Here is a 19,727-nt window from a genome sequence, read left to right as displayed (position 1 = left end):
TGGTTTGGACCGTTTCTTCTCTTTTCCCCCAATGTACACTTATCGAAGCACTTAAACCTGAAGTCGATAGTTAATTAAGATTGAATTGTTGCTAGCCTTATAGCCCTATTATTACAGAATGTAATAACAATATATATTCTATAGTTGTTTATTATATTTTTGTTCTTTTCAACTATTTTTTATGTCAATGGCATGACACCCATTAATATAAAGGTCTTGCACATCTGCACAGGTGTTATGATGTATTAGACCACAGGTTCACTTTTCTCTATGAATTTGTTGCTGTTTAGAGTCACATCTGAGGTCACTAATGATGATGATGTCATTTGTCCCACCCTTACAGGTCTAACAGGAGGGAATGACACTCATTAAAATTTTGGGAAAAAAACATATTAAGCTCAATCTTTTAGCAAATTTCAAAATTTAAAGCAGTTATAATCACTATTTTCAGAATACCAATGTATCAAATGACTGTGAAAACAATGTGAGAATGTGACAAGAGTCACTTGTAACAATGAACCTACAAAGAAATATCACCCGAATCTGCAGCTCTGCTAAGCTTTACAGAACTTTTTTGTAAGTTTAGCTGTTTGTCCTGCAACTTTGCTGTTTGGGCTCTTATCACTTTCGTGGTGTCGTTTTTGGCTGCAGCAGCTGTTATCAGCAATAATGCTCTAACAACTGACTGTAGACCACCTGCTGAGCACCAAACAGCAGAGACACAGTAAGCACCTTAATGGTTGAGCTGGTAGAGACTAAAACCAGAGCTAAAAGTGGCCTGAAACACCGCTGCAAATGACTGATAATGTTGCTCTGTAACCACTAAATCTGTAAATAACCAGTTCACCATATCAACATAAAAGGTGATGATATGTCAGTAAATAGAGACAAAACAAATATGCAACAAATAAACAACCGATCTGTAATCATCTCCTAAAAGATACTATTTGCTTGCACTGAACAGCTTGCTGACAGAGAGACTCTGATTAATGCAGTTCCCTACGCATGGTATAGTTTCACATCTGTAGGGATATTAGACAGATGTAACGTTACAGATAGACTCACAAGAGTCACATGCATACATAAATACTCTTCTCTCTTTCCCACTGCATCATCTTCAAATTTGCTTTTGCTCTGTGAATGCTGAGACAACTTACTTTAAACCCATTATGGGGGACCCATATAAAAGAAACAAAGGTTAAAAAAGGATTATGCCTTTCATCCCTGATATTTAAATACCCCGTGATAAAAGCTGGCGCGAGGGAGGCAAAGAGAGGCAATCTGGTAAGCAGATTTAGACTCCCTTGGTATTGTGGAGGGGAAAGGATTTGACTGGTCCTGGATCAGAACTTGCTGGAGTCAGATTTGTTTGGGTCACCAGGTCAGTGAATTTTAAGCATTTGAAAAGAAGTAAACAAGGGCACACAAAGTCATCAATGCAAATCTCCACACACAGTATTACAGAGAAGTTCAGTGTTACATTCGTGGATACTGCTATGCCTCATAGTGGTCACTTAGGAACAGACACTCAGTTGCCATTTAGGGCTGCTTTATAATAGCCGACTAAACATTAGTTGATGAGTGAGGTTTTGATTGGTCAGTTGGTTGCAGGGGGGAAAAAAAACAATAAAAAAGTGGCGATACCCAGTCACTCAGTCAGTCACGAATGGACATCATTAGATAGTAATTACATGTCAGGCAGGAAATCCAAAGTGAGGGATCATTTGAAGACATTAAAGGACGAACCCAGGAGGGTGGCACGCAAACATTTGCCGCTCGTTTGTAGACCTCAAACGTTGTTTATCATTTGAAACATGTACGTAGCCAAACGTTAGCCACCTAGCATGGCCAGATACCATAAATAAAGGTTTCGCTGGGACAACCCTTCTAGAATTTCTAGAGAAAGCATAATTTGTAAGGTTTATGTAAACATTTTAATTCTGCATGATCAGATACTGTACAGCAGTGGTTCCCAACCTTTTCACGCTCAAAAATGTTGGTGGCATCTGACCTCATAACAATATGGAAGCCAAAACATACGTTCTTATTTGAATTGTAATGATCCAACACTGAGGACTGAACTGAAAGCAGGGGAAGCTCAACAACAATGTAAAAGTTTCTATCATCACAGTGATAGGCCTTAATACGAGAAAAAAAACAAAAAACAAAAAACAATGAAAGAAGCTTTTGCATATTTTTTATGTTTTTGAAGATCATTTAATTTTAGAACATGTGAAAACATTGTTTATATTTTTATAATATTTAATTACGTCTTTCCAACAAAACTGTTCTGTTCTGTTTCGCAAAATGGTTTGTCGGGCCACTTGCAATAGCTTCGTGACCCACCAGTGGGCCCCGGCCCACAGGTTGGGAACCACTGCTGCACAGTCTTTTGCTGGACTCAGTTCCTTTGATATACTCAGAGTTGTGAAAATATATAGATGCACACGTGTACATGTCTTACCATTCTGAATGTCTAGGGCTTGTGGATTGTAGACAGCCAGGGGCCGATTCTGTCGACTCAGCTTCTTGGACTGCCTTGTGGGAGCGGAGAATACTGGGGCAGCAAGTGAAAGAGGGCATGACTCTGGAGCATCTGCAAAGATCTGAATACACAGTGAGCGAGTAAGTCTCTACCAAGACTACACGCACAGACTCAAGAGCGTTGAGCAGCAGCAGAATCGTGTCCTCAGCTGACCTCACTTTAGTGAACAGGTTTTGAAACTCACAGGCTTCATGTAGTGGTAGATGAATGGAAAAGGGCCATTTGCAGCCACAGCATGTGCTCCTAGGGAAAGCTGAGCAGCTCATTGATTGGACCCTAAAAACTGCATGTGAGAGGATTTTGTTTGTGCCAAAATAAACAAGAGTGGCTCCACATGTAACGAAATCACATCCCATCCAGAAATATGGGTCTAAGTTAAGGTGACACTTCTCCTCAGAGAAATTGACCCACTCTCTCAAAGAGTGGAGAGTAAAATAAACAGAGTTTGGACTAAAGGACGGCTGGCCAACTGGTGCAGCCTGTTTACACCGGGCCGTGTTTACATATAAACTTCAGATGTGGAGTTAAAAGAGAATAGGGCTGCAGAGGAGAGGAAGTCTCAGCAGAGCCTCCGAAAGGATCACAGACGAGGAGAGGAGGGAGGCAGGGAAGGGTGGAGAAAGAGCGAGAGAGAGAGAGAGAGAAAGTGGCAGAGTAAGTGAGACAGAGTGTGAACAGGAGAGGCAGACACAGAGGAGGGGGCATGAGAGAGAGAGAGAGAGAGAAAGTTTGTAGGAGAAAGGCAGATAGAAAAAGTGAGAAATCTGATATGGCTGAGAGTTTCTGCTGCTTCTCTCTCTCCCTCTCACCTCTCTCTGCAGATGGAGGTGAATGTAAAACAGAGTCTACTGTTGGTATCTGGGGGTATCAACAGTCTAGAGTGGGACTCAGCTGTGAGGAAAGTTAATGCCTGTCTGTCTGTCTGCTCAACTTTTCCCCTCCTCTAACACGCTGTACTTTCCAAAATGCTCTTGCTGCATTCTAACACTACATCCTTTATCACCTGGACGGTGTTGGATACCCCTGGGTAGTCTCAGAGACGAGCAGTATACACTGTGCTGCTGGTGTTGTTTTAGCACATTTGTATACCCAGTAGGTTTTCGCCCGGCCTCTGTATTCTCTCACACCCCATTTTAGATTTGTGAGCTTGGGTGGGGATATTATTCACAACACACATCATCTCCCATTAATGAAACTGGAGGGGAAAAAAATCACTAAAAGCTCCTGGTTTCATCTGATTCTACACAGAGTGCAGCGCTGCTCCAAACAGATTAGGAAACTAATCTCAAACCTTTTTCTCTTTTGACACAGAGAATTATCCCCCTTTGAGGATTGATACCGATTAATGACATTCTGGGGAGATTACATGATCCCATGAACTACACATTATAAAACAACTCATAACCAAAATAAATGTCTGCAAGAACCTTCCAAAAATTATAAAATGTAAATGATAATATACAGAATAATCAACCTCCTGAAAATGAACAGAATAGCATGTGTTTAATGCTGGTATAAACACTTGGGGCTCCCCCTATTGGCCACATTAAAAAATTCTGCTAACTCCTTTGTACCTTAATAAATGTGTGAAGGGTATGCTAGTTTAAGGTGAATGTGTTACCTGTCTCATTATCTAAGTGCTTTATTTCTGCTCATTATTTTGTAGAGCAAGAAATAAATACAATATGCATATGCCCAAACAAACCACAAAGTACCCACTATAGTATAATATGACACATTTTCATTGCTAGAACATTTGTTCAAAGAATCTGACTTTAAGGTGGGCTAGGCAAGAGTTATATGTGAGTATAACTGCCTCGACAAACAGGACCCACTGAAGAGAAGAGCATCACATCCACCCTAATTGAGACTCTTACTCTGCCCAAATGAAATTCTGGTGTCAGGTACAGCACAGTGTGTGCACTTCTCCACCAACAGAAACTGCCAAATCGAAACTTAAGAACAAAATACAAAACTTCAAAACAATAGTGCAATAGTGGGAAAACGCTCTTTGCCAAGCAAGCAGGACTTACAAACATTAGATTATAAGCTTCGCTTGCAGATTTATTATCCTTCAGTATCAAGTAATTACATGCTACCGAGGTTGGTAAACACAAAGGTGCTGTGTGCAGCTTACTGTTGTCGTGTCACCTAATTCAGATTTCATTTGGAGTTATCCCTGCACCTTCTGTTGCCTGGTGTGTCTAGTATTTAGTAAATATCTGTGGATGGCAAGTGAAAACACAGTTATAGACTAAATGTTGCAGTGACTGAGTGAATCATGAGTATAGTTACAGCGATGGCAACTTGACCAATCAAAAACAGACATTTTGGAAAAAATAGAATAATACAATAAAATAGTTTGTTTTTTTCTATTCCTATAGACCCGGTGCTGATTACCTCCACTGGAAGATGTAGTGCTATGAGTTGACACTTCTACTGTTCAGGCAGTGTTCAGTTTCAAGTGCATTACTTTTGTATTACTTTGTGATTGTACAATCAATATTGCACTGCGTGTTTGGTAAATCCCAGTCCTGAGTTACCTTTTCATGGTGTTCAATGAGGATTTCCACCACAATGTTCTGGAACTTGAGATCCATGATGGCAGCGACAGTCTCCTCCTGTGGCCTCATTAATGTGGGGCCAAACACCACACCTAGGTTGGCCACCGTCATCAGGTTCTGTTTGCTGTGGGCCGCCACGCTGAGGAGGACAACAACTCACATTAACATTTTACCTTTTACTCCAACTTACTAACTCAAATTCACTGATATGAACTTTTTAAAGATAAGGCAGGAAAACAGGGCAAGAAGACTCCTGTACTTTTAACTAAAAAAAAAAAAAAAAAAAAAAAAAGTTATACAAGTACGAAAGCAGCCAAAAATAATGGCAAATGTCAACTATGACGTGGCCACTGTCTGACAATGCAGGTTTTCACCCTCGAGCTTGTTTAATAGAAGTGGAAAGCCTCTTGAAAAAGATCATCTTGTGTTTAATTAAGTTAGTGGATAATGGCCTAAACAATGTCCACACTCAATGGCATCTGGTATGTAAAATTGCATGGGGAATGGTTATTCATCTTTCTCATTCAGGACTATTCTTGTTGACCTTTTTTATTATTATTATTTCTCAATAACATTAAATAAAAAATTAAAGCATCAGTGCTCTTCAAAGTTACATGCCACTGATTAGGCTTAATAACCCAAACACCACTATGAACTTGTCTGACATATCAACAACGCTGAAATACAAACGGGTCAGGGCTGGTCTACGTCGCCAGATGATATTGAAGCTGAGGAAGGATCAGTGCTTTGTTAAATGTCGTCTACACCCATTTTAAAATTGGGACAACTTCAGTGGATAGAACTTTAAATTAGGAGGTCAAAAAGGGTAGAAAACCTTTATTTGAAGAAAAAGTTTTACGGACAGGTGAAGAGATTTCACACTCAAAATATGATGATTTGCAGTGCATCTGCAGAGAGACAGTTTAAATAGCTTCAAAGGATGCCTTTGAAGACAAAAACATTGGTGACAACTCACATTTATAACATCTCTCAAACCATTTCAGATAGGAGTGTGAAATTCTGGCTTTGCTTCCTTCCCCTGCAGGACATGCACGCACGCCAGCTTCAGAAAAATATTCGAGTCTCTCCAGTCTGGAGAATTTCACGCTGGATAATCCAAATTCAATTTCAATAGTGCTGCCTTTTTACCAGAGCCTGATTCTGCTGTGGGTTTCTATGAAATAAGATCCACCAGACTTTCACTGCCTCAGGGAAGAGGGATTATTTACTTATCTTCAATTTGCTCATATTTAGTTTATAAAAAGCTTGCTGAGGTAAAACCTTGTAATGTTAGCTAACATTATTTAAATCTTTCCTCCTATCTAATCTCACAAATGGAATGATGCACAATAGTGGTCCATCCAGGGGTGTATAGAGTAATCTCAAGAGAGGGCTTAATTTGAGTGGTCCATTTCATTTTCCTTCACTGGTGGGCTGCAGAACCGCATGCTGAACAGGTACGGTAAGCTACACAATCCTCCTCCAACTAATTTAAATATACACCAAAATGACCTAAGAAAAGGGAAAAAAAAAAAAAAGATGCAATGCTGGTGGCATCAATTTTCTTACCCAGCAGTCACTGAGTAGACAGAGAAGAGATGGAGTGACAGCAGGGAAGGGGGAGTGAAGAGAGTGGGAGTGAGGGAGAGAGAGAGAAAAAGCATGTGGAGTGAGAATGAGGAGACAGACAGGAAGAGCAGAAAGAGAGAACTCAGAGGGAGAGAGGGGGTGGAGATTGGGTGAACTATGACCAAGGAACTATGAACACTCACTTGGCCAGATGCTTCATAAGCAGCCCGAGGACTTGTCGATTTCTCTCCGGGAGTTTGTGGACCAGGCAGTGGACGGCTTGGATGCGAGACTCTGGACTACCACCCTCTGTTTAAACGCAGAAGCAGCCATAGACTCAAATTAAACTGCAAGGATTTCTCTCTGCTCCTCAGGTGGCAAAGAGCCAACACAGCTGAGACCGAACACTGTACAACATTAGCAAACAGCAAATTCAAAGACATGATGATACACTACATACACTGTTGATTTGAGCAGCGCACAATCAGAGTTTAAGGTACAGAAACACCAAATAAGTGAACGCTCTATTATTTCAGCATTCTGGGAAATTTAAAATTGAGCAGAAGTTAGTGGACCTTTAAGGACACAGTGATCAGAGGCAATCACCCTAAAGCATGAGGGGTTAAACATTAGAGGATGATATATTCCAGGTTAAATAAGTGAAGAAGAGGTGTGATGGTGATATATGGTCTGACGCCTCCCAGAATTTGGCAGCAGGGACCACTATGCTGGCAGAGGAGATAGCTTTACGTTACTGTCGCTACCATATAAAGGGGTTGTGTTAAAACCCCCAAGATCATCTCCTAAACATTTCCTCACACATGGGCATCTGACCGCCCACACACAAACACATACACACTCACACACAGGCACACAAAATATCATTACTATGGGAACGACAAGGATTTAAACATGGAAAAAGCTTCTTATGGATGCTGTCACCCATCAAAAAATATTCACTGCTAATCCACTTTTTCCCCCTCGTTATGAGGGCATTGCGAGCGCCTGATAAAAATGTCAACCTGATCCAATTAAAGCACTTGTTGTAATAAGATTCAAGTTTGGCTCGCTTTGAAAACATTTCATACAGAAATGATGTTATGTGGGCGAATAGAAAAAAATGTGTCTTTTGCTGTTCAAGGTCACTGGACCATTTGAGGGCATGCAAATTACAGCATATTTGCCATTTTAAACCTTTTATCCTTAACTTTTAATGGCTTTTTTGGCCACATATTTTTTAGCAGCACTTAAAAACAGGTAGAAATTATAAGAATATGGGTAGCAGTAAGCTTACATGGGCTTTCTTGAATATCTAATAAATGTCAGGAACTGGGTTGTAAAACAGTCGGAAGTGGCAAAAAACGTCTAAGCCAAAGTCAGCTGAGAGGCTCTTTGGTAAACTAGAAATCAACTACAAATATATTTAGGGCAGACAGTAGTTTCTGAAACCAAGTATGAAGTCATAAAAGTATAGCATAAAACATCAGGCTTTTTTAGAGACCACTGTTGTGAGGATAACTGTGGATGCATCCTATTAGCATTCAAGACACAAAGCACCACACAATAGCTTTCAGACAACACATGCTTAAGATGGTTGACCACTATTGCCTGCATTCCCTTAAAAGATTGGTAAAAAGTAATTTAAAGGTATTTAAACTGTTTTTCACTTCAGTGCATGTTTTCAAAAAGTAACTGAAGGAGAACAAACCATTGAATCCCAGTGCCTAAACTGATGAAATGTCCATTTTAGGCTGGTACAACACAAGAATGTATACAGTGTTTTTGGCTTCTGATCTGTACTCAGATGTGTTGGTGTAAAAGATGGTCAAACTTACTTGCAGGGCTGATGAACTCTTTGTAAAGTCCATAGGTCATCAATGGCTCAGGAAGGCTCCTTCAGAAGAGAGAGAGTGAGAGAAAGGGGGGGGGGGGGGTGATGTGGTGGGGGGTTGGATGGAGAAGGAGAGTTGAAGTGAACGTGGGGGGACAGAAATAGCCAGCACACTGTTTTATAGGGTCTGCACACAGCAATGATTAATGTGGCCAGGCCGGGGGATGGAATTAGATGGTGCACGCGTTGAGATAACCAAGTTCATCTGAAGGTACTTTCACACTGCAGCTGGCCAGTGGCCAGAGGTACTTAGCCTCAGAGGAAACTGAGGAGAGTGACCCTGCTTTATTCCAGCAGGCCATACACAAAGTAAAAGACAAGTCATGGTTTAATAAAACAATATCGATACACCATGTTAGCTTAAAAAGTGTTTAAAGATTAGTAAATATGGTGATAAATATTGTTCAAATGAATAAACAGGAACTGGAAAGGGTCAGAGTTTAAAATTAGTAAATCACAGCACAATCAAACGACTTGTCATTTATATTAGCATAGTAGCACTTTATTTAATGGCAGTGGAAGTAAAAGAGAAATTAAGTAGGAATAATAACTTAACATTATTCCTTATTTGATGTTTTAAGTACAGTCCATCACACAAATTAGTTAATCATTCAACAAAAACAGTGCATGGGAACACTGAAAAATGACCCAGACTTACGTTTTATAACTGCTCACATTTACTGCATGTCGGTATCAATATTTTGTGAATATTTTCACTGTGTTTTTTAAGGAAAACAAGCAAATTTCAAAACCGTGTTTCAGTGAACAAAACAGTGAACAAGCTCTCATTTAAATTACCAGAGCCAACTCAATTTGTTGCTAACTGCACTTGTTTATGAAAACAAATTGGCATTTAAATGAAACTGCATCAGCTTCTTGGAGCCAAACTACATTTTTAATCTTTGAATTTCACCCTCACTATCTGTCAACCTGGAAGGAGTCAGTGGATGTGGAACAGGCACACAGTAAGCAATGTGACCTCGCAAGGAGTTAATTATACAAAGGCACTTTGCATAATTAACTCTGTTGCCATTCTCTAAAAGACAGAGCCGACAATGGATGAAATGTTTCGTATTCAAGTCAACAGAGAGGCTCTACCATGTTCATCAAAACATGTGTCAGGTCAGAAGTGGATTTGTGTGTGTTACACACTCGTATCCTGGTTATAATCGGGTTTTTGGAGGATCCTGGTTATGTTTTGCACATTTACTGTAAACAACTTATCCCAGTTTTGAGAAACCTGGATATATCACTGTACATGGAGTACACAGGCAGACCATCTGAAACCTGGGTACTGTTATGATCATGTATACACGGATATGACATGTAAACACCATATCCTGAATATAATTAGACGCAGTATAAGGCTCTAAACCAGGTTATTAATGCACATGTAAATCCGCTCAGTGACCTGTAAGATTAATTAAAATGATCAGCTATGCACCAAACATGTGTCTCTGAACTAGTTAAGTAATGTCACATTCTCTGTTTGAACAAATAACAAATAAATTACAAAACTCAACTTATATCTCAAAATATATTTTGAGGAAGCATATTCGTGAAAATAAAGTTGAACCAGATAGTTTTGCTGCGAGTGAGGTTTAAGATGTTTCGAAAAATTAACATCATCATCACTAACTAGTTGAAATGAATGTTGTAGGGCTCTGATTAATGATTATTTCACTGTCGATTAATCTACAGTGTCTATTTTTTTTTTTTTTTTTTTACATTAAAATGACTGAAAATATGAAAAATGCCAGTTAAATATATTCAGTTTACAATCATATATGACAAAGTAAAGAATCAAATACATTGGAGAAGCAGAAAACATTAAATATTGAGATATTTGCTTTGAAAATAACTAAAACTATTATTTGAATATTAAATTAGTTACTTATTAACTTTCTGTCAAACAACAAATTGATTAATCAACTAATGCAGCTTTAGCTGGCTCACATTTGTTTGTGGCTTATGTGTGTCTGTGTGTGAGTTGTGTCTTTCACCACACTGATCCCTACCTCAGATAAAGCTTCAGTGCACTCGTTATTGTCTTAACGTCCCAGTCCACGCAGGTAGACAGATCCACTTCATTGCTCTTCTCATCTGAATGAATTAAAAATCATGCAACACATCATTACTATAAAATTCACCGACTGTGGAATTAACACAAGAGACAGCAACAAACAAATCTTTTCATATTAGAAACAGCCAAAGCCTACGTGTGATTTTGTGGGAATCTGAGAAAGTCTAAATATGTAATATAAATATGTAACTTGCAATTAGCCATATGAGGATAAAAGCATTGCTACTAGCTCCGGGGGTCGAGTCTGGCCCCAGTGGATACTGAAGGAAGTTGCAGCTTCTGAAGAGGGCTGCTGGTTCTATACTCATTACAAGTTTAATTAATCCCTTACTACTTCACTCCTTCCACAGGGACTCTAGGGCTGTGCTGTGCTGAAAATTCAGGGGGTTTCACTCACACCTTAAGTAACATCTGATAAATTACAGAGAATCTGGAGGTGCAACGTGCCAGTGAAGTGTTTTGAGCCAGACACATGTAGTGTACAGGGCCTGGGTCACCACACAGACTTCAGCTTCGTGGGTGGTAGGTGGTCTGTTCCTGGGAAATTTATTTTTTGATTTCATTTATGCACTGCAGCCAGCAGCACTGTGTTTCCCTGGCTGCTCTGTCCACAAACTAACCTGTCCAATATCAACTTATGAAAGCAAATGTTTTTGTGGAGTGTTTGTAGCCACAGGTGTGCCTCTGTGTGTGAGATTGATGGGGTCTGCAGTCTGCTTTAGCACAAACAGGCCTGACTTGGTTAGGTCAGGGATGCAAAAACATAATTTTGGCAGTAGCATTTGGAGCAGCATTGACTGTGAAACTGCTAACCACAAAGCAGCAGCAAGTTCAAAGCCGTAAATTCTTTATTTCACTTTTGTGAAACATTAAGCCTTTGGGGACATTACAGGACTGTGCGGTGACATTAACATGGTTAAAGTGGTTGTTGGAACTGCAGCTCCCATGACACCAAGATAAAGAAAAAACATTTTGCTATACAAATCAATAACAAAAGAAAGATCTGTGACACAAAGTTCACACAGAGATAAATTTAACCAGTTAAGCTTACCCAAAATTAACAAAGGTGTGTGGACTCTTGCCATAACATTGATGAAAGCAATGCATGGGTGGGTGATACATGTGCTGCAGAGGTATGGAATGTTAACAAAATAAAAAAAAAAAATCTATGACAGGTTGCTTAGTGTATGTAAAACAGTTGTGACCAGCTTTTTTGAATAATATTTTTTTTAGCTGTAAAATTACTAAGACAAACTGCAGAGATTAACAGAAAGTCTAAAAAATTAAGACAATTTGAAGTAGCTGAATCAGTTTTTTATTTTTTGTTTATACTCTAATATCCTTTTAGTCATCTCATGACCCCTTTGTCACCCCTAACTGGCAACCACTGGCCTCGAGGGCCCAGGCTAACCAGGTGAGCTAAATCAGTCCATGAGCCTCCCTAATCACATATTTGGATCCTGATCTCAAAGAGACAACCACGCAGTGAGAAACTATGTTTTAACCTTTTAACATCATCAAAAGATGTTTCAAGATATTGTTCTCAACTGATATTGTATTGACATAAATAGGAAGCAAGATAAACCTTTTCAGAATCTGGTCAGCTCTCTAGAGTGACTGGTCCTGCGTGTTTGGACACATCATCTAATGTTAAATACATTCACGGTCATTTCTGCCTTAAACCATGAAAATGTAGAATCCATTTAGGAGTTCTTTGGAATATCTGACAGCATTTCTTTCCTTACTCTGCAACTGTATCTATAGAACTGAAGCCTCTAATTCAGTCAGTAACTATTATAGTCATATCCCCATCAACACCACACTCCGCTCCCTTGCTACATGCTGTACAACAGATAGGTCAGAGCTCACTTTTACAGTCTTCTTCCTGTTATACTGTTGCCTGACATTCAATAGGTGCTGCTCTCTTTGTTTGTACTGTAATATGATGGTAGATTCATCTTCTATCACTCTGTCCTCTCTGATTGGACCCTGGCCATGTCGGTGGGTGAGAGATGAAAAGGAGGAGGAGTGGGAGGATCCGAACTCTTTCTTCAGGGTTTAAAGCTTGCTTCACCCACACACCGTGAACTGTTGTATGCATGAAATGTTTGTGAATGTGTTTGTTTGTGTAGAACTTGTACTACCTCTGTCATACGTATTAGTCATTTCAAGGATAAAAGAAAATTTTACATTCTGGGCATCTTAATGAAAATATCCCATGTATTGTATATGGTTAATCAGTAATCCAAAATTTGCCAACAGTTAAGTGCAAGTAAAATCTGTTGTTTTCCTTAGAAGTATTCAGGCTTTAAAGAAACTTCTTAGAGTGCCACAGCAGAGTGTTAATGGAGTCTACAGCATGAGTCAGCAGGTTGGGCGGCTGTAAGGTTTTGGAGAGGAAGTTGAGACAGGCTGGCGGCTGCCTGAGTTTGTTGTCATTCTGAACACAGAGCTGAAAGTGAGCTGGTGTCTGCTGGAGACGGCAGGAAACCAGAGAGCAGACAGGGAGCAATGGAAAGGACAGAGGACAAGATCTATAGAAAAGGAGTTGAGTGAAAGCGTTACAAGACAAGGGAGAGGCATAAAGGAAATTGAGAAAGCAGAATGACAGACTAAGCAAGCCAGAAGCACGTGAGATGCTGGCTTAGTGGTGTGTTAATGAAGCAAAAGTCAAAATGTGCGAGACCCTGTCTGCTTGTCTGGGGGATATAAAACTGAACAGAAGAAGTGAGGCAAAGATACACCCAGGCACTTGTTGCACTTTAGAGAGACATGGTGCTGATAGGCTGAGTCATGGGCTGATTGCCAATCACTATCTTTTTAATATCACCCCAACAGACACATCCATTACATCAGCACATTCAACTAACTAGGGGCAGCCTAATATCACAGAGATAGTGCAGTAGCATATAAATTAAAATTTAAACTTTATTCAGCTTTACAAGAAACTTTCTATGTGCAGTAATACATTTCCAGAACGGAGAGAAAAGAATAGAACTTACCGATCATTAATGAGAGGAGCTTCTGGACCTTGGAGCTTACCCCAACAATTCTATACAGGCCTTGGTCATTAATACCTGATAAAGAATAATAGTAATAATAATTTATTTATAGCATTTATCTCATTGAAGTTTCAAGATGCTTTACAAGGGAAATAACACACAAAGCAGATAATAAAAGCAATAGCAAACAAAAACAAATAAGGAATGTGGACAGAATATTATACTAAATATAAGCAACAACAACCCTGAATGTAGAAGATATATAGCAGCTGCAGGAATATGTCAATGCAATTGAAACTGAGTTTAATGTGATAGATAACCATTTCCATTTTTGGCATGTTGAGAGGAACTACACCCAAAATGATTTTTTGACTTAAAAGTGGTCAGATAAGCAAGTGAAGACTGAAGCAAATTAATAAGGGGTTTAGAGCTATGCAATGAAAGGCATTCATCATCTCCAGTGCATGATGTCTGCAGTACCGGCCAGTTAGCCCTTTGTTTCAATATTGGAGCATGTCTGCCACCTTGTGTGCATATAAAGATACTGCACCCGTGTTACTTGTCACTATCCACAAATTCTCATGTTAAATTTCCCAAAATAAATCCCCTTGCAATTCTCTCAACTGAGCCTTTCGATATTTATATATCCGAAGCTCACCTCTCGTCTCTATGGCGCTGATGGAGTTCTTCACAAAACTCAAACCCACGTCATCCAGCTGGGCATCAACTGCAGGTGAAAGAAAAAAAAAACTTTCAAATTGTGGTGAAGCACTGGGCTCCAGAAACTTAAATGATAGTCTCTTACAGACACAAAGTCTGTTATGGCTAGATGCTTACTTCCTCTTTCTTTAGAATAAGTTCTCTCAAGGTAGTGTCCAATCTGTTCCAAACAAAGAACAAAGTCAAACACGGGTTATAGGTTTATAAAAGTTAATCAAGTATACTTTGTCCCTGTGATACACAGTAAAGTGCAGGTATGTGGAAGTATATTAAACTAAAAAAATATATTTTGTTGAGAGGTGGCAGTTTAACAGAATACACTGAGGCTACGTGAGCCGAGTGTGTGTGGTAGATGATGACATAGTAGAGGCGGCTGACTCACAGGTTCCTTCCCACCCATGGCCTGCATCCAGAACTTATGGTCATCCTCTGACAAGGCCTGTACAGTTAGCACCGTCCCTGGCCTGGGAGAGAGCATACTGTTAGCAACAGACAAAGCCCTAGAGGTACAGTACAGTAATGCAATGGTGATTTAGTTGTCAATGTAAACCATCAGTGTGCTCAGCATTTCTTGAAACAAAATTCACTAACAAGGGCACATGCACCTTGGATTTTCAGCACAGATATGAGCCCTATTAGTCATCCCAGCTGGTTTATGAGAGCTACAATCATGTGGGCCCAGATGGATATCAAGTTACTCATCACAGTCAAAATGGATGTGTGGACTCAAATTTCCACCCTAAATCTGGGGTATTGCTTTTCTATTAATACTACAGAAAAGGGGCAGGGCAGAGTTAAGTTGTGTGACAAAATGAGATATCTATTACAGAAGGGAACAGCAGGGTGTGACAAATCCTTCCAGCTAAGTGTGTGAGGGCAGCCCTCCAAGACAAAATCCTGCTGTGCTGCCCTCTGCCATCCAAAACACAGAGCGTCAAAAAGCAAGAGTGTGGGGATAAGACCTTTAACTTAATGTGGAATATAACCACAGACAATCTGTGTCCGTGGTTGCTGTTCTGGACAAAGACTTTTGACGCTGCAAAATACCTGCACACAAGAGGGATACTTTCACCACAGTGTTTGAGAATCAGTGTGAGGTGATAATGTACCGATCAGTTATGTCGAGGTCTAAGCAGAACCTCCTGTCCAACATGTCAGTCGTTTTGCGGACACAGGACTTGAGCGTGACAGACTCAGTCTCACCCTGAAAATAAATGAATACATTTCACTATTCAGAATGTTGTAGAAAAAAAAAAAAAAAAAGATTGCATGGTCAATGTGGTTGAAATCATAAAAACTGTGGCCAACAACTACTTACAATCTTCCCACCAGATCTGTGGTCAAATGTCACCATGTGCAGGATCTTCTGCTCTTTAACAAATGTGCAGTAGCGTTTGACCCAACTGGAACCAAAGGGAGGTGGCCCTAGAAAAACAAATGTGGCCATAACAAGTCAATAATTTACACATTTTTCAAAGCTCCACCTCTGTCTCTTACAGTGGACTGTGTATATTTGCAGAGGTTGTCATGTATTTCTTGCATTAACTATGTTCCCTAACTGTACTGTATGTTATGAATGGATGTAATGTGAAAGCTTAAATTCACAATAAGGTCTTACGTTTTTCCTGTACATAGAGGTAGCCTTCACAGCTGATAGGGCTGGTCTGTCTGTATTCTTGAGGGGCTTCCTTGATCCTCTTCATGAGCTCGTACACCTCTGACCGCGCACCTTCAAATCGATTCCTTGTCTGGGAGGAAAAAGAAGCAAACGCACATTCCAGGAAGTCACTTCCTGATACTCAGTGATTAAATATCAAATAACACATGAGCTTCCCTTGAAAACCCCTTCACAGTATCTCTAAAATCAGCTGAATTGTTAGTAGTAATCTAAAACTAAGACTCAAACACAGGCTATGACTCTAAAGGCATTGGAGAATTGGAGAAACCAAATTGGAGGAGCTATAAGTTCAACAAGTAGCTAAAGAAAACACAATGTGAAGCAGAGCCAGATATTTTCCTCAGAGGTTGGTAGCCAAATCAAGACAAAAAGGCAAGTAAATACTGGAATTCATCCATTAGACAAATAACTGCAATGGCCCATGATGCGTAGTGGCTATGTGAAATAGATATAGATATATATAATAATAAAACGTTGATATTTCTTACATTCTGAATATTGATCTGCAAGGCTCTTTTATAATGATCAAAGTCCTTGGCAAGCTCAAAGCCCTGGTGATAAAAAGTGAAGACGGTCTGAAAGAAGGCCACCATCTAAAAGAAGAAACAGATAAGTCATGTTCATTTAAAAAGTTGGCAGGTGAAAGAGAAACTCATAACAAAACACTATGGCCACGTCACAAGAGATGATGGGATTGTTTAGTCACTTTGGAGTAAGAGAAACTAAAACCCATGTGATATATCCTATATCCAGCGACATCATTGCTGACATGCCACTAAGGTCAGTCACTCACCGGCTCCACACACTCAAACTTCTTTCTCTCTTGGATCTCCTGCAATTTGCACACATAGTCCAGTGACTCCTCCTGAAAGTGCTGCCTCATGTCCTCCACATGGACGTCTGCCTGAGGAGGCGGAGAACACGCAGCATAATGATTATGCTGACAGACAAGATGCATGGAAGCAAACAAAAAACATCATGATCTTGATGATACAGTGCAATTTGGGAATCTAGAGGTTTGGTCTCAGAGGAATGTATAAGCTGTACAACATAAGACACTTTCTAACCTTCAACTCTCAATTCTGAGAGTCAAAGCCACAACTGCCAAATCTGCGGTGGCTGTGGCTCAGGAAGTAGAGCAGGTCGTCCACTAATTGGAGGGTCAGTGGTTTGACCCCCCCCCCCCTTCAGTCCGCATGTCAATGTGTCCTTCCACAAGACACTGAACCCTGAATTGCCTTTGATGAATCATCGGTGTGTGTGTGTGTGTGATAGAAACGAGCAGTATGCATAGATAGTGTGCTGTATGAATGTGTGAGTGAATGGGTGAATGTGGCTTGCAGTGTAAAATGCTTTGACTGGTCAATAAAACTAGAAAAGTATCATATGTAAAGTCCATTTACCATGATAAAGAAAATATAAACGCACACGTTTGTATAGCTATCTTCATGGGGACCTGTCACTGATGTAGTGGGCTACTGGTTTTCAAAACAAACAAACACAGCCTTAATTAATAAAAAAATAAAACTTCTTCAGGTACATCAGCAGCAGTGGTAGAATCTGTAATATAGACATCCATCCATTATCTATACCTGCACGTTCTTTACAAGGTCATGGATGGTGTCTTTGATATCCAGGGCATGTACATGTATAGACAGAGCACACACTCAAACTCACGCCTGTGGGTTATTAGAGGCGTCTAAATCTACACACAGAAAAGTCCCAGCAGGCCGGTGGGTTTCATTCCTTCTTGCTGTGAGGGTACAGCACTAACCACTGTTCCATCCCAGAAATACAGTCTGCATCTAAGAATTCCCAAGTAGCAATGCTTGAAAATGTTTGGAACACAGAATAACACTATACATAAATAGTATACAACCAAACTTTGCAATGTAACAATATCTGAATTATGTATATAACACCAAGGACTTGCTGTGTAGTCTACTGTGAATAGACTTTGTAAAGCAACTTTAAATGTATGAAGTGATATATCTTCAAAGTTCATAAACTGCTTTTCATAATATGCTACTGTTCACTGAGCTGACTAAACAACTGATGCAGTGTTGATGAAGTTCAAGACTCTTGTTGCTGTGAACATATCATTGGGTCTATTTATTCAGGTCTGGCAGCAATCTGTGTTGGTACCACAGACCCTTGTGGCATAAGAGTCACAGAGAACAGACTGAGCAGCCTGCATTCATAATGTCAACAAGTTTCAAGTGTCCTCTCTGCTTGGTGTATACAACATATGGGTAAGCCTTACATGGCCACATGGAACAAAGACAAGAAGAACAGAAACATTGTTTAGTGAAAGGTTGCTAAATTCTCCACAATTTAACATTTTTATCTCATGCTTCTGCAGCATGGGTTTCACCACACAAACTACAGCAAACCAGGGTTGACCTTGGTAGTACAGTACAAGTGAGCACACATTTCCTTTCCAAACCAGCCAGGAAAAGTGTTGCTGCAAGGCACGTCAGTGGAAACTCACATGGTCCAACAGGCTTTGCAGTGAGGCTCTTCCCCACGGCACCAAGGACAGAAACCAAAACAGGGATTCTCAAACTAAACAAAATATCCGTTTCCATTTTTTGTTTCTGTCATATCTGTACATATCTGAGTTCAGACAAGGATAAATACCTCTTGTAGCTGTGGCTCTTTCTTCTTTGCTGACATATTCAGAAGCTTTTCCAGAGAGCTGTAGTACTTCTCCGTCTCTTTCTCATACCTCTTTCTTTCCGCCTTAACAAAGTGCAGTGTTGAGAGGAGAAGCATATAAGGAGAACAAAATAATAGATTATTCATGGGGACAAAGCCGTGTGTGTAGTAGAGTTCAATGCTATTAGCAGCCACTTGTAACATATGTAATTTTCAATAGTTATTAAGGTACACTAAACACACAAACAGATCCAAAAAAAAGGTCCACAACATATTGGGTAGAGGAAATAAACCATAATACATTACCCTTACTATACCAAGATGGTCTTTCCTGAACTTCTCAAGGGGTTTCATTAAAGTTTCTGTGATGTTTCTCATCTAGGCAGAGACAGAAACCATAACATATCTAATAATTACTCAACTCACTGACAAAGCCTATTAATATTTCATATGACACAACATTTCCAGGCTTAAGCATTTGTTGTTTCCAGTTTAGAGTGGCAGCTGTATACAGTTTCTTGGCCTCTAGTGGTGCTGCCTTTGGATTTATGTCCTGCTAGTGTTTATATACATATGAAATTACATAACTATTTAATTAAAAGTATCTTGGTCTTCAAATAACTAATAAAGTCGATGTATTTTTCTTCATTCCTCCAGTGTTTCTGCTATGCTGACTGTAGGACATGTCTGTGCCTGTTCGCTCATGCTACTTTTCCCTACTTTGCACTGTGATGTCATCCCACTATGCTCAGAAGTGTCTTCACCATTATGGTCTAAGCCTGGCGCTAAAACAGTCATCTAATAATGCCCACTCCCTAACCTCAGACACTACAGACAGACATTACAAGAGAACGGCTGTTTATAAAAAGATCACCAACACTGTAAAATGTGCATCCCTGTCCAAAGAAGAGGAGAGTTTAGATATTTTAACAATCTTTCACTGGCCATCTAATCCATTGTGTAAAGAAGTCTTCAAATGAGGAGCACACAGTGTGACACTTTACAACCTCAGGATAG

General features: G+C 39.8%; 1 protein-coding gene across 3 annotated transcripts in view; it reads right to left on the bottom strand.

Moving 5' to 3' along the window:
• The window catches only part of arhgap10 (Rho GTPase activating protein 10), a 45,031-nt gene that overhangs the window by 11,340 nt on the left and 13,964 nt on the right, over nucleotides 1-19,727 (bottom strand). For all 3 annotated transcript variants that reach the window (XM_071504040.1, XM_071504042.1, XM_071504041.1), the window contains exons 4-19: nucleotides 19,017-19,088; nucleotides 18,693-18,794; nucleotides 16,846-16,956; nucleotides 16,541-16,645; nucleotides 15,993-16,122; nucleotides 15,693-15,799; nucleotides 15,484-15,578; nucleotides 14,757-14,838; nucleotides 14,492-14,534; nucleotides 14,313-14,381; nucleotides 13,655-13,729; nucleotides 10,588-10,672; nucleotides 8,514-8,572; nucleotides 6,882-6,987; nucleotides 5,089-5,248; nucleotides 2,465-2,606 (exon numbers count right to left, since the gene is read on the bottom strand). In XM_071504040.1, the coding sequence (XP_071360141.1) occupies nucleotides 2,465-2,606; nucleotides 5,089-5,248; nucleotides 6,882-6,987; nucleotides 8,514-8,572; nucleotides 10,588-10,672; nucleotides 13,655-13,729; nucleotides 14,313-14,381; nucleotides 14,492-14,534; nucleotides 14,757-14,838; nucleotides 15,484-15,578; nucleotides 15,693-15,799; nucleotides 15,993-16,122; nucleotides 16,541-16,645; nucleotides 16,846-16,956; nucleotides 18,693-18,794; nucleotides 19,017-19,088 (1,543 nt within the window). The remainder of the gene's footprint in view (nucleotides 1-2,464; nucleotides 2,607-5,088; nucleotides 5,249-6,881; nucleotides 6,988-8,513; nucleotides 8,573-10,587; nucleotides 10,673-13,654; nucleotides 13,730-14,312; nucleotides 14,382-14,491; nucleotides 14,535-14,756; nucleotides 14,839-15,483; nucleotides 15,579-15,692; nucleotides 15,800-15,992; nucleotides 16,123-16,540; nucleotides 16,646-16,845; nucleotides 16,957-18,692; nucleotides 18,795-19,016; nucleotides 19,089-19,727) is intronic.

This window comes from Trachinotus anak, unplaced genomic scaffold (genome assembly GCF_046630095.1).
Source record: "Trachinotus anak isolate AG129_WGS33_773 ecotype Australia unplaced genomic scaffold, CSIRO_AGI_Tana_v1 ptg000019l, whole genome shotgun sequence".
NCBI classification, from domain to species: domain Eukaryota; kingdom Metazoa; phylum Chordata; class Actinopteri; order Carangiformes; family Carangidae; genus Trachinotus; species Trachinotus anak.
The sequence above is the reverse complement of the archived record's forward strand: the minus strand, read 5'-3'. Positions and strand labels throughout refer to the sequence as shown.